General features: G+C 39.8%; 1 protein-coding gene across 2 annotated transcripts in view; it reads right to left on the reverse strand.

The window, feature by feature from the left end:
* The window catches only part of appa (amyloid beta (A4) precursor protein a), a 90,021-nt gene that overhangs the window by 8,885 nt on the left and 58,165 nt on the right, over positions 1 to 22,971 (reverse strand). The window contains exons 7-14 of one of the 2 annotated variants that reach the window (XM_048602949.1): positions 15,558 to 15,691; positions 15,202 to 15,276; positions 14,721 to 14,879; positions 13,623 to 13,751; positions 12,179 to 12,278; positions 7,875 to 8,096; positions 1,742 to 1,795; positions 860 to 960 (exon numbers count right to left, since the gene is read on the reverse strand). In XM_048602949.1, coding sequence (XP_048458906.1) covers positions 860 to 960; positions 1,742 to 1,795; positions 7,875 to 8,096; positions 12,179 to 12,278; positions 13,623 to 13,751; positions 14,721 to 14,879; positions 15,202 to 15,276; positions 15,558 to 15,691 — 974 coding nt within the window. The remainder of the gene's footprint in view (positions 1 to 859; positions 961 to 1,741; positions 1,796 to 7,874; positions 8,097 to 12,178; positions 12,279 to 13,622; positions 13,752 to 14,720; positions 14,880 to 15,201; positions 15,277 to 15,557; positions 15,692 to 22,971) is intronic. The other variant, XM_048602950.1, reaches the window with a different exon arrangement.

A 22,971-nucleotide genomic window follows, 5' to 3' on the forward strand; every position in this document is an offset into this window, starting at 1 on the left:
GAAGAAGGGTCTAGGCCCGAAACGTCAGCCTTCCTGCTCCTCTGATGCTGCTTGGCCTGCTGTGTTCATCCAGCTCTACACCTTGTTATCATGGATACATTACGCTCAGCTTCTTGATCTAATGGGGAAGAAATGTCAAGAGATGATTAAATCAGGATAGTGAGAGATTTAGTGATGCTTCCGTCTCAGTAAAGGACATTGCAATACAGGAATGTGCCAGTGAAGCTGTCTTGACTTGTTGCTTTGCAAACTGCATATCATACATACAGCAGCCATAGTGCAATCACCCTTTCAGGACAGTGTTGAGGAGGACTTCCTTCAGATAGGTTCAGGACTTTGGAACACACTGTCAGACAGCAATCAAAGGAGGGCCATTGAATACTTTTAAGGCGGAGGTAGATAGATTCTTGACCATTAAGGGAGTCAAAGGTTATGAGGGCTAGGATGGGTTGTTGAGTTGTGACCATATTAGATCAGTCATAACCTCATGGAATGTTGGAGAAGACTTGAGGGGCCCAATTACCTACTCTCACTCCTAATCAATACATTTGTATGAGAAGGCGACTGGCGGTGTACTAATCAAGCAAACCATTTTGCCACAAATTGTGTCGAGCTTTTTGAGTATTTTACACTTGTCCTCATCTTGGAACATAATGCAGATTTGATCACATTCCTGAGCCGATGGTTACAGTACATTTCTGTCAATCTGAAACATCATTAACTGACTTAATTTTGATATAGCACTCATCAATTAAAATGGCATGACTGGTAACAGCCCCATTTTCCAAATCTGCAGCCACAATGTTAGAAATACCTTCCAAATAGTTTTTCACTGTCTATGGTATACAAAAGCACTCACCAGCTTCTGATGATGGACTTCATAACCAGAATCTTGCCGGAATTCAGTCTCCATCTTTACTTCAGCTATCTCCTCTGTCTTAATGCCAGTGAGTCCAGAGCCTGTGTATATACAAAACCATTGAGAACTTTCTTAACTTGACGATGAGAATGTGCACCCTCCCAAATACGATGTTCAAGACCACCCTCTGAACCAAGTTAATTAGTCTCAGCTAACAGAATTGTAGGAACGCTATGGTTGAGATTGCATTCCAGGGCAAGGATGAGGAAAATATTTGTCAATTTAGCTTGTAATCAGGGATCCTAACAAGGGGAAGGGGGAGATATAAATGCCGAGAATGAGTAAGGGAAAACTCACTCTGGATTCAAACAAGAATTGCACTTGGTAAGACCTTGGGGCAGGGGTATTGTTGTTGCAGCTGGAGTTTCGCAACACTGTGCCTTCAGACGAGAAGAAAATAAATGAATGCTCTGCTGTCTCCCTGCTCTCATACTCTCCAATCCCCATAAAGTATCAACAAAAAAATGCTTTTCTATGCAGCAAACTCTTGTAAAAATGTAGGGTGCGGTGAGGAAGGAACACAGAGAAAAAGGGAAAGGAAATAAAGGATAAGCAATGAGGAGGGGGGGGAAGGAGAACGGGAGTAAGAGAGAATTAGAGAAGAAATGGTCAATTTCCACAAAACATGCCTCATATGATCCTCTGCAAAATATGAAACGTTCTGTCCAAGAGTTAACTTTGTTTCTTTCGATCTCCCTCATTGGGCATTATATTTGTGCAAATTAAAACAGGGGATGCAATATAAGAGTAAAACTAAAACAAAAGGTATTATTTTGAACCATATTAAAATCAGCATTCAGCAAAAGCCAAGCAAATGAATACCTGGTCGAGTGGTTAGTCCTCTGTCTGGTGCTGGCCGCGCATCAACTGGTTCAACTGGGCACATACATTGAGAAGTAGAAACAAAAGAGTAAGTAAAAATCAGCAAGTGGTGAGGGAAATAAAATTAAAAGCAACTAAAGGGAGCATAAGCAGCTTGTGTAGGCCCCTGCATCAGCCACACAGGATAATTGCCAGCAATGCAAATAAATAGCTAGCCTTGATGACACCAGCAAACTGGAACATTAACTTTCCGTATTATCGTCTAATAAAACCACTCTTTCTCCATGCCCTACTTCTGCAAAATCCAATGGCCAATACCATAATCACACACTTGAAACTAGAAACTTGCACCCATGTTAAAAAAAAAAGTCAGTTGGTATTTGTTCCTTTGTTTAAAACAGTGAAATTTTATAAGTGGAAATGGTATCCAAAGCAAACATGCCCAGAAATGGGATTTTTAGATTAGTGCATAAAAGCAAGGGACTAAAAAATAAGCCAGTGAAGTCCCATTTGATAGACTGTAAATTAAAGCTGCTGCAATGGAAATGCATTGGAATCTGATTGCAGAGGGACTTTTAAAAGGCAATTGGACATTTAGTTGAAGATAACTAATTTTTAGAGTTTGGGGAGAAGTGTGGAATACAGAACTAAATTCAAAACTAGTGCAGACATAAAAACTGAGTCTATTTATGAAAGACAAAAATGGAGTAGATTTTGAGGGTCAGAGGGTGGGGGTGGCAAAACAAAAATAAATAGAACAGAAGGTAGGGCACAAAGATCTAGGTTGAATTTGACTGCATACCTAACCAAGAACAAATTACTTTGCTTGCTTTATAACACACTGGCAATGTTGCTAAACTTTAAAAATTAATTTTCAAAGTCACTCTTTGCAGAATTTTGATCTCAGTAAAGTCTAAGTAACCAAAAAGGTTGAAGTAAACTATCTAATTTTGATATAGGGTCTCAGAAAGACATCTGAGAAGAGACAGGACACAGTGTACAATATCTGTGAGCATGTGCAAACCACCCACATCCTGTAATTAGTACATTAACAAACATACACTTATCACTTCTTATTATATATGAAAAATTCTGCGCTGTCTGAATGTCTCAGATCTGACAAGAAATCCAGTCTCCATGAAAATGATCTTTTACCTGCTTTCACAACTTAAAATTTCATTGAAACGGAGCCAGACAAATTCATTTTTAAAGCTCATTCTGAGTTGAATTATGTTTGTTATAAAATAGAAATCTGTTACGAATCCAGCTAACAGTATCAACATTTGGTAGGCCTCCCAAGTGATTGTAGGGTGTTGGCATGGCATCACACAATCACTTTCCATTAACAAGGCCAGCTGCCAATCCTTTCATACCGCGGGACTGAATTATTGTTGAACAATCTGTTCAAGTGGGAGTGGGAAGCTGGCTCATCAGGACAAGTGCAAAACATTCAGATGAGCTGGCGGAAGGATGAAAAGGCACTGCATTTGAATCTACTATGAGCAAGGCGAGACAAGATTCTTGCTTAAAAAAAGTTAAAGAAATCTGTTTGGATGCAAACTCAGGCAAAGATATCTCCTCTGATCTAGTTTGCAACATAGTGTGAAGTACAAAGTAGATCGAAGGCTATGAAACCTAGATTTCACTGACTGTTGCTTAAAAACCTCTACCAAGTGACTTTGGCAAAGGCTCACCTACGTTCCCACTTTAGACAATGGAAGTGAGAACAAACTTCATTTTAACTAAATTATCGTTATTGATGTTAAGATAAAGGACATTGCCATGGAATAAAGCTCTATCCATATCAATCACTATATCCATGCATGGTACTGGTATTCTGGAGTATTGAGAGCAGTTTTGGTCCCCTTTTTTAAGGAAAAGATATTATTTCATTCAGGGCAGTTCAGAGAAGTTTCACTAGGTTGATCACTGGTATGGACAGACTGTCTTATGAGTTAAGGCTAAACAGGCTAAGACTCTACTCACTGACATTTAGAAGAATGAGAGGTGATGCCATTGAAACATATCGGGATCTTAAGGGGTTTGACAGTGTAAATGTTGAAAGTTTCCCCTCATGGGAGAGTCTAGGACCAGAGGGCATAAACTCAGAATTAAGGGGCATCAATTTAAGACTGAGATGGGGAGGAATTTCTTCTCTCAGAAGGTGGAGTGCCTTTGGAACCCCTTGCGACAAACAGCAGTGGGGCAAGAGTCCTAACATATATTTAAGGCTGAGATAGACAGATTCTTGATCAGTTGAGGTATCAAGGGTTATGGGGAAAGGGTAGGAAAGTGGATGTGAGGAGCAGCCATGATCCTACTGAATGGCAAAGCAGGCCTACTTCTGTTCCTCTTTCTTATGGTCTTATTTCAGCATTAGGCATCAGCCCAATCAGGAAAACTCCTCCTAATCTGTTGCCATAATGTACTCCATCCCTAATGTTATCGGGTTTTACTGCACGAGTGAGGCACTGTTTCCACTTCGTCATCAGTCATCTGTTGTCTGAATGAATGCATCAATCAGAGGCAGACTGGAGGCAGTCTATGGGCCCAGATTTCTAGGAATCTGGTGGTAAAATCAATTCACTAATGAACAGACAGGGGGACTTCCACCCTATCTGTCTTGATTGTGCTTGCTCCCAGGGTTCATAGGTGAGGGGCTAGGGTCCCAGTCATTGTACTGGTTTCCCATTTGGCTTTCAATTTCTTTCCCCCGCCCCTCGTAAAATTTTCTTAATTTCACTTAGGGGCAGCATATATAACTGAACATGCTGGGAATTATAAAAGATGAACTATTCGGCAGACAATTATAAAATTATCAGAACTTCATTTTACTCATCTCACTAATAACAGTGATTAGATTCAAGTTTTAAGTTTCTTTTTGCTGTAAGTTCCTTCTCCCCCTAACTGTGTCTCTTCCTTTCACTTTGGTTGTTGCTGTGAGGGACACAGGTAGATTAGATCTATTCAATTATTTTAACCAAATATATCTTGCAAACCAGAACACCATTTCAGTTTAGCTAACAGATAAAAGAGAACTGCATAATCAGTGAGGGAAGGAAAAGCATTATATTCAATAAAAAAAATTGAATTTCGCTTCAATGAGAGTATTTTCTACAATTCCTTCCATTTTTATCGCTCTCTAGATCATGAAATATTTCTGTGGGAGATAGTGTTTTAGGATTCGCCGAGGCCTCTTTGACTTGACTTGGCTTTGTACAGGCTTGTCCTAGCCAAACAAATACGGTGGACACAAAAGCACACTGAAGCCTGGGCCTTCTGTAATGAGTAACTCCTGAACGCCATTTCACTATGCGCAAGTTGGAAGTCTGACAATATGGTAAATGTTTCCACTTGCTTAGTTGGGTGCAACTCTAACATGGTACCCCATCTGTCACTGATGGGCCACCACATGGATGCAGTGTCTGTCAGGATGCACTGCAGCAACTTGCTATGGTTTCTTCAAAGCACTTTCTAAATTCATGACCACCATTGCTTAAAAAGACTAGGACAGCAGACACTTTGAAACACCGCAGTCTGTAAATTCACCACCAAGTCTCTTTCACACTTCTGATTTGGAAATATAATTGCTATTACTTCATTGCCGTTGATGACAAATCCTGGAATCTCCTACCTACAGGACTATGGGAGAATCTGCACCATGTGGACTTAGGTAGGGTAGATTTTCATCTTGCAGAATCTTTTAATATATTTTGAGCACTCTCTTCCTAATAAATTGGAAAGATTGGGATTGCAACATAGAATCAAGAAGCCATTCAGCCCATCATGTCCTCTACTGGCTCTCTGCAAGAACTCAGATGGTCTCACTCTCCTGTTCTTTCTACAAAATGAATTTCCCTTCAGATAAATAATTGAATCCTCTTTTAAAGCCATGGGTGAATCTTCCCCACCATGCACTCAGACAATGAATTTCAGATCCTCATCACTCACTGCATAAAGAAGTTGTTTCTTTTAGCCACTCATCTTAAAATGATATCCTCTGTTTCTTAACCTTTTCACTAGTGGAAGAACATACTCCCATCGAGAGAAACCTCTCATGATTTTAAACACATCTTTCCTCTCAAGCTATCCATGTAACTGACATTTTTCAAGTCTGGAAAAATTTTATAACTCTTCTGTATCGTCTCCACAGTGTTCATAAATAATGGTGCCCAGAACTGGACACAACACTGTGGATGAAGCTGAACCAGTAGATTTTCATTCTTTTTTGGTAGAGGTCAAGATTGTGGGTCTTTATATAGGAATATATATATATGTTTTTGAGTTGGCATTCTATGGCTTTTTTGTGTGTCTGAAGTTAATAAGTAATTTGTGCTTAGTTCTGTTTCCATTGTGATTGTTTTTAGTTTTTGTGGCATGGCTTTAGATTTAGGCACCACAAATGGATTTGCAAGTTTATCGTAGATTGGTTTGCGACTCAGCAGGTAAATAAAGCGGCCTCTAGGTTTGCTAGGGACTTCTGGAACTTGTTTTAAACTTAAGGGAAACATCCATAGCTTGGAGAGCAAGACTTTTGGTTTCAATTTCACTTTGTATTTTGGGCAATCCCGTGAAATCCTCAGAATAAATAATTGTACTCCCAGTGCTCTTGAGAAGAATGCAGTGAACTAGACTGCCTTAGAATAAACAATTAGTATTAGCTCTAGACCAGAAGTTTTGGGTTAAAACCCTGTTGCAGTTACTTAAAGCTGAGAACGTTGAAGTTCAGGTGCATGATAGCTCCAAGAAGAAGCTATCCTCTGTTCCAGTCTAAAAGTTGAAGTCTCAAGTGACTTAAACCTATTAAGTTGTTAAGATTCAGGGACTCTGGTATGAGTTTCATGCAAATGAATCAGTCCTATAGTAAAACTATTGTTTCTTTCTAACTTACGAAGGAGTGTTTTCAGGCTAATGGGACAATAGTTTTATTGTATTTAGAAACATTTCAAGTTATAAGCAGACGGTATTGCTTGTTCTATGTTTTTTTTGTGTTAATAAACTTTTGTTTTATGGTTATAGCAAAATCTGCAGCATTTTATGCTTATGTTTCAGCAAGAGACCACGTTGTTAAAATTAAACAAATTAAAACATGATTTATCAAACCAAATTTCTGTCTGGGATGTGACTTATTCATTAATAACATCAGATGGCATCATAACACTGTCCATTCAATAGCCTTCTACATTCCCTTGAAATCTATCACTATCCTCTTCACAGTTCACAATACTTCTATGTTTTGCACCACCTGCAAATTTTGAAATTATGCCAACTCTATTGAATTTGTTTTGTAGGCTCTAGCTAAGACAGCATCTGTTGCCCATCCCTAGGCTGCAATGATTCAAGGGCAGTTATATGGGTTAAGTACACTCACAATGCTGCTTGGAAAGGATTTCTAAGATTTTCAGCCAGCAACAGTGAGTGAACAATGATATAGTTCCATATCAGGATGGTCTGTGGCTTGCGAGGCACACGCAGGTCGTGATGGTCTTATACATTTTCTGTCCCTGGCCCTTCTAGGTGGAAGGGCTTATAGGTTTGAAAAATGCTGTCCATCAAGGTGTTGATCAAAGCAGTTCTAACACGGGAAGAGTGCACATTCACGTGGATGTGTAAGCGTGCGTGAAGGAGGACAAGAAAATGTGAAAAATAGATTTGGGGTTGCTAATAGAAAAGATGGCGCTTGCTGCAGGTTATTGAGAAAATGTTTCTTTAAATAAAATGAATCAACTTTTTGAAAACATCTTTCATGCTCAGATAATCCTTTGCATGATGAGATTTTTTATAATTAGATGATGTGTATTATACATTATATTTTTCTAAAAGGGCTTTGTAATTTTCCATTAGCACAAAATTTTAGTTTGCTTCTGCCCAGTTTGTAGGAGGTGAGCAGAGTGATTGACAAAAAAATAACTGTCCTCTCCATTATTCAGTTGTTTAATTAAGATACCAAATTTTCATTTCCATTGATGGCAAATGTAATTTTTTAAATGGAAAACATTTCAATTACAAGCTGTCCTTACCCTCAGCAGGGCTCAATATTAAATAATTCCATATGTTAGCTGAGATGCTATGTATTGTACTTATTCTGCCCATTTGTTCTCCACTTTTCAAATCTTCCCCGTTCCACTGTTACCTTCATTCTCTGTGTTAGCAGGGATGGAGTCAACCTCAAATGGATGCAGAGGTTGAAAGTCATCAAGATTAAACTCTCCGTCATCTGGTAGAAGTTCTATTGTTGTTTTCGTCTCAGAGAGAGATGGGACCAGTGCATCGTTTCCATAACTAATTCGCGTGTCACTGACAGAGTTTGCTACCAAGTCATCAATGTAGCTTTGCTCCTTCTGCAGCAGTTCATCTGTGTTAACACAATGCTTGAGTCAAATTTTTTGGAATGGTGCACAGGTAATGAAATGTAATATTAGAACGGTCATGTACAACTCAAGTTCCATTCAAACAAATTCTAAATACCAAGTGTCCAAACATTATCACAACAAAAACAAAGTTGCTGGAAAAGCTCAGCAGGACTGGCAGCATCTGTGAAGGGAAAAAACAGAGTTAACGCTTCGGGTCTGGTGACTGTTCCTCAGAACTGGACCTGAAACGTTAACTCTGTTTTTTCCCTTCACAGATGCTGCCAGACTTGCTAAGCTTTTCCAGCAACTTTGTTTTTGTTCCTGATTTACAGCATCCGCAGTTCTTTTGGTTTTTATTCCAAACATTATCGGTTTGAATGTGAAGGGGCAACAGCAGGGTGGCAGCATTACATCCTTTCTATTAATTGAAAGATCACTCAATGCAACCTAGATTCTCAAAGTTTTTATCCCAATCCTCAGTTGTTAAATTATTATAATTCTCTGTTTACAATATTGTAAACAAAGTGTAAGTAATTTTATTTGGAAGTACAAAAGACTTCCATTATATTTTTGCACAGGACACTTAATGAATGCTCCATAGAATGAACAGAAACGTACAAAGATTTTTTGGGGGATGAGGATAGTACAAAGGAAAAGAGAGAGACAGGCATTTATTTCCTATGTGGAAACCCATTCTTTAGATCAAAGGACAGAAGAATGTCATTTGGTTTGCTGTGCTGTCTCTCCAAAGGAGCAATTTGCTTAGCTCCACTTCCGTACCTTTTCCCCATAGGCTCTGAAAACTGTGCATGGCTAACTGTTTGCTGTGAGAAAAGGAGTTTCCTCAGGTAACCATTGCTTTGTTTGCCGATTACCTTAAATCTGCGCCGTCTTGTTCTCATTCCTTACACCAATGTGAAGGTTTTCCTTATCTACACTTTCCAAATCAATCATGACTTTTACTAATTCTATCAAATTTCCTGTCAAGGAGAACATCACAGCTTTTGCAAGCTATTTACATAAATCAAATCCCTTGTCTATAGCAATTCTTGTAAATGTTTCATCCTCTCGAAAACCTTTACATCTTTCTTAGCATTCAACACTCAGAATTAAGCACATTTCTCCAGTTGAGGCTGAACTAGTGTTTTTTTTCAAAAAAACTCTAACATCCTTAAAAACATTTGACTTAAAAGGAGATTTTTGCCAGGTAGAGAAATGTTGAATTGATCTGAATTTAGGTTTGACAGATCTCCAAAAACCTAATGACTTGCAAAACGTGATAGAACTACCTATAATATCAATGATTAAAGTTCTCCGCCATTCGAAAGCTGTTTTTTTTCCCTTTAAGAATGCATTCTAGCAGAACTCTATTTAACATGTTAAATTAATAAAAAGTAACCTTAAAGTTTGTTCTTTCGATTGTAAATGGAGTGCATTTTTTTCTGAAATGACACACGAAGTACAGAAATAATATACTGCAGTATCAAAAGGGAAATCTAACTCAATAGAAATTACTATCAAGCTTCTTCATCAGACTGCAGTACTCTAAATTAAAGGCAGATTTTTATTTTAACATTTCTGCCGTAGGTAAATAGAGACAGTGTTATTTCCCCAGCTAACAATTAGTCAGTTTCAGGGATAGGAGATGGCCTCGTGGTATTATCGTTAGACTATTAATCCAAAGACCCAGGTATTGTTCTGGGCACACAGGTTTGAATTCTGCCATATCAGATGGTGGAACTTGAATTCAATTAAAATCTGGAAATAATAGCCTACTGATGGCTATGAAATCCTTGCTAATTGTCTAGGAAAACCCATCTGATTCACTAATGTCCTCTAGGGAAGGAAATATGCCATCCTTACCAGGTCTGGCCTATGTGTGACTCCAGACCCACAGTAATGCCCTCTGATCAATTAAGGATGGGCAATAAATACCGGTCTAACCAATGATGCCCACATGCATGAATGAATAAAAAAATCACTAAGTCACAAACACAATTATTAGCAGATCTTTCAAAATTTTAAGCCAGAAAATAAGCTTTGCAAATTCAACACAGAATGCAAAGCAGTCAGCAACTTCACATTCTGAGAATAAATGAAGGTTCAATGAAGAGTGTAACTGGGCATCAGAAGCACCACCAGGAATACCTATAAATAAGATGCGAACCTGATGAATGTACAAAACAGGACTACTTGCATGCCAAACTGAATAAGCAGCAAGTGACAACAGACAAAGTGATTCTACAACCAACGGATTGGATCCAAGCTCCGCCGTCCTGCCACACTTTTTCTCGATTCACTTATGGGTTGCAGTCATCGCTGGCCGGCTGGCCAGCCAGCATTTCTTGCCTGCCCCTAGTTGTCATCTACAAGGCACAAGTCAGGAGTGTGACACAATGCTCCCCACTTGCCTCGATAAGTGCAGCTCAACAAGTCTCAAGAAGCTTGACACCATCTAGAAGAAGTAGTCCACTTGACTGGCACCACATCCACAAGCATTTGTGGTTCCTCCACCACCGATGCTCAGTAACAGCGGTGTGTACAATCCACAAGATACACTGCAGAAATTCACTAAACCCACCAACACTTCCATCTCGAAGGACAAGAGCAGCAGATATATGGGAACACCACTACCTGCAAGTTCCCCTCCATGTCACTCACCATCCTGACTTGGAAATATATATCACCATTGCTTCAATGTCACTGGGTCAAAATCATGGAATTCTCTCCCTAAGGCTATTTGGGGTCAACCTACAGAATATGGACTGCAGCAGTCCAAGAGGTAGCTCCCATTAACTTCTGAAGGGCATCTAGGGATGGACAATTTAGATCTAGTGGGTCTCTTTCGCTGTCTGAAGTCCTCATACCAGCAGCAAATACAATGGCTTACTGGCCTAGATCCTGAAGAAAATTTTAAGCATTTGGCCGAGACTTGGCTTTGTTTTGGGGTTTTGCTGTGGGCTGACCGAGAGTTCCTCTGTTTGGGATAAGTCCTGGCTGAGGCTGTGCAATTTCCTTCACAAGTGGTATTCCCCAAGCTCAGCTGGACTGGTGGGAGTATCCACCTCTGACAGAATATCCTTTAACTCATCATTGGAAAATGCAGCAAGTAGAGCATATAAAAAGTCAGTTGTAGTGCCTGTTTGAAGTCCAGTTAGGTTCAGCTAGTAGGAGCTTTTGTATGGTTACATCATTAATCCCACGTACAAATCGGTCTCTCAGCATTGCATTAAGGATTAAACCAAATTCACATTCCTCTGCCAGTCATCTTAACCTAGCCAAAAATCCTGATTCAGATTCCCTTGGCTTTTGAATTGCTGAGAAAAAACAATAGTGTCTCAGAATTTGAGGTGGTGTGGGGCATAATACTCCTTAACTAAATCTATCATCTCTTGAATGGTTTTAGTATCTGGTGCCTCAGGGAAAGTTAGGCTTGGAATAACTAAAAAAACTGCGAGTCCACAAGCTATCAGGAGAATTACTCGTTACTTTTCATCTGCCCCAATGTCATTTGTCTGGAAAAATATAACACGTTCTTTCTGCATACTGAGCCCAATCTTCAACAGCAGGATGGAACAGGTCAAGATTCTTAATAATGGCATGATGCTAGAAACGCTTACCCCAACTTAAAGACAACTACTGCCAGCGAACTTAATCAGGAACATGATTTGCTCTCATCACCACTGAAATAACTCCAGAGAGGCCGGTATCTTGTCGGTACATCACCCTTTATTTACACTGGAAAGTCCTTGACACTGATCCACAGCCAGCTCTCAGAATAAACAGAACTTCTGACACCCTTGTTTATATCTGTCAGCCAGATTGGACAAGATTAACAGCCCCAATCAGGGAACTCATTTTATGAGGTACACCTGGCTGACGTCATTCCAATCACTACAGTGAGCATTTTAGATCGGCTTTTCTCTCTATAGCGCAAGGTTTCAGGGTCAATTAAATATAAAATGGGGCTTTACCTACCAGATTGGAGGTCCAAATGGCCTACTCCTATGTCCCTTTGGCCTTACTTGTGGCATGGTTAAAAAGAACAATAAATACAAAAACGAACATATTTATAGGGACATACCAACTTCGTCCTGGATCTCTTCTGCAACTGAAGGAACCTTGTAAAGCAGAGACAGGCTCTGGTTCATACGCTCATCAATTACACGTAAATGAGTCATTACCTGAAAAAAAGGCAAAAGACGCAAATTTTAAGTAAACCTATACATTGTGGATGCTTGGAGATATTTGCTCTCATTAGTATGGACTGCTGCTACTGGGAAACCGACAAAAGCACTTGTAATTTCCTTATGTTTACAAATGTTTACAAACTAGCTGCATACCCCCTGTGCTGACACAGAGATTCCTTCCTTGGTAATTTAAAAAACTTATTCTGAAGGGTCACTGGGCTCGAAGTGTTACCTCTACTTTCTCTCCATAGATACTTCCAGATCTGCTGAGTTTCTCTCCGTCAATTTTTGTTTCTGTTACATATTTCCAGCAACTGAAGTTCTTTGTTTTATTCTTATGCCATGTAAAACTCTGCTGCTTGTGTCCTAACTTGCAACCAGTCCCATTCAGTCATCTCTTTCTGCTCTGGCTGATTTATCCAGGCTTCTGGTTAAGCAGAGTCTTGATTTTAAAAATGCTCATCCTTGTTTTCAAACACCTTTACAGTTTCATCTCCGCAATTACCTGCGGCCCTAAAGCTACCCAGTCTGTTATTACTTGCACCAAGTTCCTGTGCTTATTGATCTACACTGGCCTCCTGTCAAGCAATATCTCTATTTTTAAAAATGCTGATCCTTGTTTTCAAAACCTTCCACGGTCTTACTCTTTCCTACCTTCATATTCTCATTGAGCCCTTTCACTGTCTATGCTTCTGAAACACCCAGAAGTTGCCAGGATTTATTCTAATAGGTTTAATAATTATTGCTGACATAAAGAGGCAAAACCTTGTAAAAAAACAAGAAATGACACATTTTCAAGGCTTGCTGCTAACTTATGGAAGTGTGTTTTGCCAAGATGTCTCAAAGTACAGACAGAAAATCCAAAGTTCACTGCAACTTTATGTTCATGTTATGATGAATTATTAAGCCTTTTCGCGAACTTGCATAGAGTCAGGTATTGATATGCCTCAAGTCGCTGTTCCAGTGCAGACGTCACCATCCCTGATTTCACAAACAAGAGAACTGCGGGAGGTAGAGGAGATGGTGGGGCTCAGTACATGATCTTTTTCATAGCACAAGGTTTTCAGCAGATTGAACAGATATAGGGATAAGATGAAGGGATTCAAAAGAGCAAACTATATTTCAATAAAGATTTAAAATGTTAACTGAATCAATCTTTGTAATTACAGTCTGGTTAGATTGTCATATCCTGTGGCAGTAACTGCTTTTGGCTCTAAAAATTGAGAAATTAACTCGGGCACAAATGTCTCCATTCCAGTTTGAACTTGAATTCGATCAAAAACAGAATGTGAAATGGAGGCGCAATGTGAGCAGTGTTCATTTTGATCACGATCTTACTTGTGATTTGATCTGAGCTGCCTTCTTGGGGTCAACCATGCGGACATGCTCAAAATGTTTCAGTGTGTGCTGTCTGTCCTTCTGTTCAGCACGAATATACTTCTTGAGTGCATTGAGGACATGTCGGGGCTAGAAAGAAACAACCAAATTATTTTGGTACCATTGCTGTTTGAATATGAATTAAAGCTAAAAATCCCACTGATTTGTATAATTCCTTGCATATTTGAAACTTATCAATAAAATCATAATTCTGCTTAATCCAGATATTTTACTGTATATTAATTTAGAACATGAAGTAGATTTCAGAAAGCTTCTTAAACTTCAGCGCCCTACATCAATTAGTTTACCAGGCACATAGCTGGTGAAGATCTATTTCACTCTTGCCATCCCTTGTTCGAAAGCAGGTCAAAGCTTCAGGAATGCACATTTCACATTGTTGAGCATGCAAATTCTATCCTTTGCCCAAGGGACAGACATACTGGTCCAATGAGCCACTGGCAGCTGTGAGAGAACTCAGGCATTGAATTTCTGAAACAATGTAAAAACTAAGCAGGAATAAAGTAAAGTTACCTTTTGAAAAAACTAAAAAAGGACTGATTCCTACCCTATTCCACAAGTACCTTAGTATCTTTAATTGGATGAATGAGCAGGAGACCTTATCTGTAGCATCGAGAAATGACACTATGCATTGCCAAATAGGAAACCAATGAACAAAGCCCAAGGTAACTGGACCTCCTTCTTCCTTTGGGCAGAACGCCTAGACTCTGTTTGGCAACCTTCTCACAGGACAATTGGAATCAGGCCAAGAGAACAGCAAACTACAGGGAGTAGCCCACAGATCTGTGAACATGCAACTCAATAGCAACAGTATCTTAAACACAGCAAACCGTCTAAGAGAAAATAAGATAGCTCATGTCAACAAAAAATGCATTTGTAGCATAAAGTTACACTTTTTTTGGTATAAAAAACTCCAAAGTGAAACACAAATTATGAGCTAAACTTTAATGTGAATTAACAATGCCCTGTATTGTTTCTACTAAGCAATGTGCCAATTCTAAATGGGCAATTTTTAAATATTTGATCAAGCCTTGCACTTACCCGGGGTGGATCAGCCTGGAGTGCAGCAAGGTAATTTTCCAATGCAATACGGCGTCTATCATTTAGCATGGCCTCCACCCTTGCCATGTGGGTCTCTACCAACTGCTGTCTTTCACTTGCTGCTTCCTGCTCTAGTGATTCCACCATCTCTTGGAAACGCTTAAGGATCAAAAATTTTTCCCCATTAAAATAGTTGGTATTAACTTCCAATTTTTAATTAAAGCGAGGATGTTTGTAAACTGCATACAGTGATTTATGTTAACAGTTCAGACAAGTTCTAGCGTACAAAGGAATAACACTGCTATGCCAATGTAAAAAGCTGGAACACAGAGATGCAGAATAAATTTTAATGATGTGAAGTACTAAAACTGGTCATGCATTTCCTTCCCTTTCCAAAACAGCAATGATGCTAAAAACACAACGCTGTACTCGGAATGAAAACAAAGAATCAATACTTAAACTCCCTAAAACATCACTTTACCTGAATGACTGCCTTTTTGTCAGCTTTTGGCAGATTTTTTGCTTGACGCTCAGCTTCTTCCCATTCTCGCATTATCTAAAGACAGATTAGTACATTAAAACCCCAGTACATAATTTATATTTCTGAAAATAGAAAGAAAAATCCCAGAGAAGTGGCTTCAATTACAATCACATAAGCAAATTGGACTAGTATTGTGATTTATTTGCTTCAGGTTGAACAGTACATTGGTAATAAGATCAGCGGCAACAACGTTGAGACAGATGAAATGATATGGTACAGGACCGGTAAAACTGTTATTAATCCAAACTACAGATGAAAAAATTGAAACAGAACAGGACAAGACAAAATAAACCAACCTTTGACATACGCTCTCTATGCTTGGCTTCCAACCTCTCCTTTGCCTTCTGGAAATAAGCATGCTCATTCTCATCGCCAGGTGTTTCAAGGTACTTGTCAACAGCATCCGGTGTGCTGGCAGCTGTGGTAGGGACTAAAAGTGAAAACAACAAGAGTTCTTAACCAAAAAATAACATTCCAAGACAATTTTAGAAAAGCCCAACTCCTTGAAGCCTTTAGTTTTGGTACAAATTTAGAAAGTTCTTGTACACCTCATCATCCTAGACAAGCTGCATGAAAATGCTTGGTTAATGCTTCTTGCCACACCTCTGGTTTCCAAGCTCCTTTTCCAATGCATTTTCAGAGTCCTCTGTTTCATCAATTTGGCAATGGTTGGTGCTTGATTGAGATATTCTCTCTTTGTAAATGTAGTAGCCAAAATCAAACATAATACTCCTGGTTCAGGTCTTAGTATTAAAAGACTTTCAGCAATTATGCTGATAAACATCCTAGCACTTTATTCACTTCTTAAAATTAATTTACCATATGGTCTGCACATAGTGTCTACCACTAATTTCTGGTCCCTTCTGAATTGTGTGCCTATTTAAACTCCATTACATGCTTATCGTTCATAATTTCCGATCTATAGTTTTTATTTGCTCAATTTATTGTGGATTCTTGTGGCTTTTCCAAATTAGAAGTCTTTCATGTGAAACTTTGTCAAAAACCTTCTGAAAACTTCTTGAAATCAACGCACAAAACTGCCACACTCTACCATATCTGCAATGGAATCCCCAACATTTGGAAAACCAAGTTCTTCTCCTCCTAAATCCACAGTTTCTCATTAAATTCTTCATATACAGATACTTGTCCTCAGGATATATTTCACTATAGGTACTCGTGTCTGTTTTCTTTTTTAAAAAAGGTATTGCCCTTTTGTCAACTGGACATTATGAAAATCAGAGATTCCTCCATAATGAGAAGTCAATGACCAAAGCAGTCTTTCCTCTCATCTCTTTCAGCACATCTAAATACATACAACTGTTAAAACCATAAAAGAATAATAATTTACTACATGCTATCATTAACTCAATGTCTACCTTGAACTACACAGGAAGATTTCATGTTGGTTGGAATATTTGCCGCCTATCGTCATGGAATTTACAGCTCTCTGCTACAGTCTAGTACCAGAAAAGCAGTGAACATAGATCATAGAACTGTACAGCACAGGAACAGGCCCTTTGGCCCACGATGTTATGCCGAACATGATACCAAATTAAACTAATCACTTCTGCCTGCCCTTGGTCCATATCCCTTCATTCCTTGCATATTCACGTGCTTATCTGAAAGTCTCTTAAACACCCCTATTGTATCTGTCTCGACAACCACCGCTGGCAGTGCGTTCCACACTCTCATCACCCTATGTAAAAAAACTTGCCCCCTCAAACCTCCTTTGAACTTTCCAGCTCTCACCTTAAATGCATGCTCCTAATTTTAGACATTTGAAGTCTGGGGAAAAAGATTCAGACCATCAACCCTATCTATGGATCCCATAGTTTTATAGACTTCTATCAAGTCTCCCCTCATTGTCTGCCACTCCACAGAAAACAACCAGAGTTTTTCTAGTCTCTTCTTATAGTTCATACCCTCTAATTCAGGCAGCATTCTAGTAAACCTCTTCTGCACCCTCTCCAAAGCCTCCACTTCCTTCCTGTAATGTGGTGGCCAGAATTAAACACAATACTCCAAGTGTGGCCTAACAAATGTCTTCTAAAGCTGCAGTGCTTCAGGACAGTGGCTATAAAAGGCATAAAAATAATTTTTTGTTTCTTGCCGCTTATTGCTGATGGAAAAATAAATTTGAAGACTGGACAAGTTGTAGAAAACAGTCAGTTCAAAACTCAAGTTGTTGACTTGGCCAGAAGCAATACAGTCAAGCTTAAATATTATCAGTGAGAGGGGCAGATTGTTCAAAAGACCCAAAGGAAATTACATGTAAAACACTAAGTACCCTGGACAGAGGGTAGAGGAAACAGTCAAGTGAATGTTACCTTTGCTGTTAGTGCGGCATAGTTAATTCAAGATTCCAAATCGTCAAATAAATGTTATCAAAACTCTGACAGAGGTCTTTGCATTCTCTGGACCTGTCGCAGTTGTAATCCACTATGGATGGTAGATTTGGAACTCAACACCATATTTTATCCTTCATTACTATGAAGGGGTACTGGGCACAAAAGAATTTTAAATCAAAGCCACTGGAGCATTGTTTTTCCAACAGAAAATTGGAACTAAGCCTGAATAACAAGTTATGAAATCCTAAATGGCTTTCAACATGGACAAGATTATTAAAAATACCAATTTTAGTTGAAAGAGCTGATCACACAGCAAAGCAACCATTAACTGCAATGGATGACTCAGTGGAGTATGGGTGGGAAATGAAAAATATCTGTGCTTCTCATGTACTTAGTCCCTAAGCAACTCCTGGAATGTACTCAGTAGAAACCAGGTATTTACTGTAGCAGCCAGGAAAGAGGTAATAGTGCTGGTTGTTTAAACAAAAATTGGCAGCTTAGAAACCCTACGAGAATGAGGATAAATATTTAACAGCATTTTAAGATTACAGAAAAGGGAGTGCCAATTTTGTTACTTGGAAAGGACCATTAAAAATGTGAGGAATTTGATAGGTAAAGATGATTTTCCAAGAATAATTTATAGACAAATAACATTCAAAGGATAAGTGTACAGGAGGTTGAGAGTAGTGAGGTCATAAATAAGGTTTCAAGGTCGCAGGAGTGTACCGGCAGGCAGGAAGGTGGTTTGAAGTGTGTCTACTTCAATGCCAGGAGCATCCGGAATAAGGTGGGTGAACTTGCAGCATGGGTTGGTACCTGGGACTTCGATGTTGTGGCCATTTCGGAGACACGGATAGAGCAGGGACAGGAATGGTTGTTGCAGGTTCCGGGGTTTAGATGTTTCAGTAAGATCAGGGAAGGTGGTAAAAGAGGGGGAGGTGTGGCATTGTTAGTCAAAGGACAGTATTACGGTGGCAGAAAGGACATTTGATGACAACTCGTCTACTGAGGTAGTATGGGCTGAGGTTAGAACCAGGAAAGGAGAGGTCACCCTGTTGGGAGTTTTCTATAGGCCTCCGAAAAGTTCCAGAGATGTAGAGGAAAAGATTGCAAAGATGATTCTGGATAGGAGCGAAAGTAACAGGGTAGTTGTTATGGGGGACTTTAACTTTCCAAATATTGACTGGAAATGCTATCGTTCAAGTACTTCAGATGGGTCAGTTTTTGTCCAATGTGTGCAGGAGGGTTTCCTGACACAGTATGTAGAGAGGCCAACAAGAGGCGAGGCCACATTGGATTTGGTACTGGGTAATGAACCAGGCCAGGTGTTAGATTTGGAGGTAGGTGAGCACTTTGGTGATAGTGACCACAATTCGGTTACGTTTACTTTAGCGATGGAAAGGGATCGGTATATAACGCAGGGCAAGAGTTATAGCTGGGGGAAAGGCAATTATGAGGCGATGAGGCAAGATTTAGGATGCATAGGATGGAGAAGGAAACTGCAGGGGCTGGGCACAATTGAAATGTGGAGCTTGTTCAAGGAACAGCGACTGCGTGTCCTCGAGAAGTAGGTACCTGTCAGGCAGGGAGGAAGTGGTCGAGCGAGGGAACCGTGGTTTACTAAAGAAGTTGAATCTCTTGTCAAGAGGAAGAAGGAGGCTTATGTAGAGATGAGGCGTGAAGGCTCAGTAAGGGCGCTTGAGAGTTACAAGTTAGCCAGGAAGGACCTAAAGAGAGCTAAGAAGAGCCAGGAGGGGACATGAGAAGTCTTTAGCAGGTAGGATCAAGGAAAACGCTAAAGCTTTCTATAGGTATGTCAGGAATAAAAGAATGACTAGAGTAAGATTAGGGCCGGTCAAGGACAGTAGTGGGAAGTTGTGCGTGGAGTCCGAAGAGATAGGAGAGGTGCTAAATGAATATTTTTCGTCAGTATTCACACAGGAAAAAGACAATGTAGTTGAGGAGAATACTGAGATACAGTCTATTAGACTAGACGGGATTGAGGTTCATAAGGAGGAGGTGTTAGCAATTCTGGAAGGTGTGAAAATAGATAAGTCCCCTGGGCCGGATGGGATTTATCCTAGGATTCTCTGGGAAGCTAGAGAGGAGATTGCAGAGCCTTTGGCTTTGATCTTTATGTCGTCATTGTCTTCAGGAATAGTGCCAGAAGACTGGAGACTAGCAAATGTTGTCCCCTTGTTCAAGAAGGGGAGTAGACAACCCTGGTAATTATAGACCAGTGAGCCTTACTTCGGTTGTGGGTAAAGTGTTGGAAAGGATTATAAGAGATAGGATTTATAATCATCTAGAAAGGAATAATTTGATTAGGGATAGTCCACACGGTTTTGTGAAGGGTAGGTCGTGCCTCACAAACCTTATTGAGTTCTTCGAGAAGGTGACCAAACAGGTGGATGAGGGTAAAGCGGTTGATGTGGTGTATTTGGATTTCAGTAAAGCATTTGATAAGGTTCCCCATGGTAGGCTATTGCAGAAAATACGGAGGCATGGGATTGAGGGGGATTTAGTGGTTTGGATCAGAAATTGGCTAGCTGTAAGAAGACAGAGGGTGGTGGTTGATGGGAAATGTTCATCCTGGAGTTCAGTTACTAGTGGTGTACCTCAAGGATCTGTTTTGGGGCCACTGCTGTTTGTCATTTTTATAAATGACCTGGATGAGGGCGTAGAAGGATGGGTTAGTAAATTTGCGGATGACACCAAAGTCGGTGGAGTTGTGGATAGTGCGGAAGGATGTTGCAGGTTACAGAGGGACATAGATAAGCTGCAGAGCTGGGCTGAGAGGTGGCAAATGGAGTTTAATGCGGAAAAGTGTGAGGTGATTCACTTTGGAAGGAGTAACAGGAATACAGAGTACTGGGCTAATGGTAAGATTCTTGGTAGTGTGGATGAGCAGAAAGATCTCTGTGTCCATGTGCATAGATCACTGAAAGTTGCCACCCAGGTTGATAGTGTTGTTAAGAAGGCGTACAGTATGTTAGGTTTTATTGGTAGAGGGATTGAGTTTCAGAGCCATGAGGTCATGTTGCAGCTGTACAAAACTCCGGTGCGGCCTCATTTGGAGTATTGCGTACAGTTCTGGTCACCGCATTATAGGAAGGATGTGGAAGCGTTGGAAAGGGTGCAGAGGAGATTTACCAGGATGTTGCCTGGTATGGAGGGAAGGTCTTATGAGGAAAGGCTGAGGGACTCGAGGCTGTTTTCGTTAGAGAGAAGAAGGTTAAGAGGTGACTTAATAGAGACATACAAGATGATCAGAGGATTAGATAGGGTGGATAGTGGGAGCCTTTTTCCTCGGATGGTGATGGCTAGCACGAGGGGACATAGCTTTAAATCGAGGGCTGATAGATATAGGACAGACGTCAGAGGTAGGTTCTTTACTCAGAGAGTAGTAAGGGCGTGGAATGCCCTGCCTGCAAAAATAGTAGACTCGCCCACTTTAAGGGCATTTAAATGGTCATTGGATAAACATATGGATGATAATGGAATAGTTTAGGTTAGATGGGCTTCAGATTGGTTTCACAGGTCGGCGCAACATCGAGGGCTGAAGGGCCTGTACTGCGCTGTAATGTTCTATGTTCTAAGACAGTAATATCCAGTTTTCTGAGAAGCCTGTAAAGGTAAGAAAAATAATGGATCTAACTAGGCAGCAGATGGCATCAAATAAAATGCAGTAACATTGCCAACATCTGGGTTTTTCATTTTTTAAAATGATAGCTCCTAACAAGGCAACATTTTAGAATGATATCATATTCCCAAAGTGTAGATTAATAAACCTATTATGAACAATGTATGTTGAAGTTTTTGAAGCTGAAAAATGTTTGAAGTTGTAATCGGGAATTCATTTCAGGTCAGCTTCCAGTCATAACCTTGCGTGTATGTCCGAAGTCAAAACTGGGAGATTAAACACATCAATTGTTCCAAATATTAGTCTGGAGAGTCTCTTTCCTTTCCAGAATAGGAACAGGAAGTCAAATTTCACCTTAAAGAAACAGACTTTGTGCAATATGCATTCAGTGCAGCCCACAGACAAAAATTGTGTCACACCACTTTGTTTCACTTGAATTGCTAAGCAAATGACAGCGTGCTCTGCACTTACAAGTATTATCACAGAGTCATTTGCTTTGAATGTCCCAGAAAAGACACTTCAGCAGCACGCAAGCTTCAATTTCCATCATCACTTGAACTGCTTTGCACCATGTTGGTCTGGTGCTCTCCCTCAATAGTGGAAAACTGGGTTTGAAAGGGGAGATCTATTGGTCACACTTAAGCTAAATTTTGGTTTACACACAGGAGTGCAGTCCAAACGGTCACTATTTTGTGGAGAATTTGCTTTTGTAGAATACCAAAAAAAGTCTATTTGTCAGCTATAATGTTGTTACAAAAACAGCAGCATTTTAAAAATATTTTGTGTGGGACGTAGAAGTCTCAGGCGAGGCCAGTAATTGATATCCATCCTTAACTGGCCTCAAGATGGATGACGAGCTGCCTTCTTGAACCACTGTACCCAGCTAAAGGTACACCTCGTGAATAACCAGATTTTTCTAAGTTCATGTCAAGATTTGACATGATGGAATTAGCGCTCTCACCTTTGCGTGGTTATTTGACTATCATAACGTCTGCATTACCACATCGACAGAAGATCAGGTAAGCATATTCGAAGTGTCTCAAGAATATCAAGGTATGGAAAATAAGGTGGATTAATAAGACCGAGGCACACATCAATCAGGACTTAGAATAACATGGAATATGCTCAGATTGTTGACTCCTATTCCTTGTGAATTACCCTATCCTATGTGACATGCCTCAACTTTCACTCAGTTGCTAATTTTTGTCAGAGGTGAGGCATATAACTTATTAAGCAAGGTATCTGAATGTTAATGAAAGACTTCATTTCCAAAAATAAGTTAAAGTATTGAAACAAAATGGCTTTAATAGTTGCATATATTCCTGTTCATTCACCCCATTTCATTACGGTCTCAAGGCCAATCCAATTCAACCCTGAAAAGCACAGCCAATTCTCCTTACAAAAGATAACTTACTGAAACAATTACAAATGGTGGGGATATATGAAGCTAAGCTCAGATATTGTTTCATTTGTTACAAATTGTAAGATAAGAAAATTGACTATTCACCAAACAAAATAGAGTAAGTGACTTTTTTTGTTTGCAGGTCAGGGTGGGTAGATGATGGCAAGGAGGGAAAACTTTTGAATCTGCTGTACCTTGTCAATTCCAGGTCCATAAAAATTGTGTGGAGGTACAAACACTGTCTAATTGTTCATTTGGAACATACAATCTAAATAAATGAGGACAAACTCAGTTTCTGTAGCTTGGGGGGGGGGGGG

The sequence above is a fragment of the Rhincodon typus genome, chromosome 11, assembly GCF_021869965.1.
Source record: "Rhincodon typus isolate 14 chromosome 11, sRhiTyp1.1, whole genome shotgun sequence".
In the NCBI taxonomy this organism is placed as follows: domain Eukaryota; kingdom Metazoa; phylum Chordata; class Chondrichthyes; order Orectolobiformes; family Rhincodontidae; genus Rhincodon; species Rhincodon typus.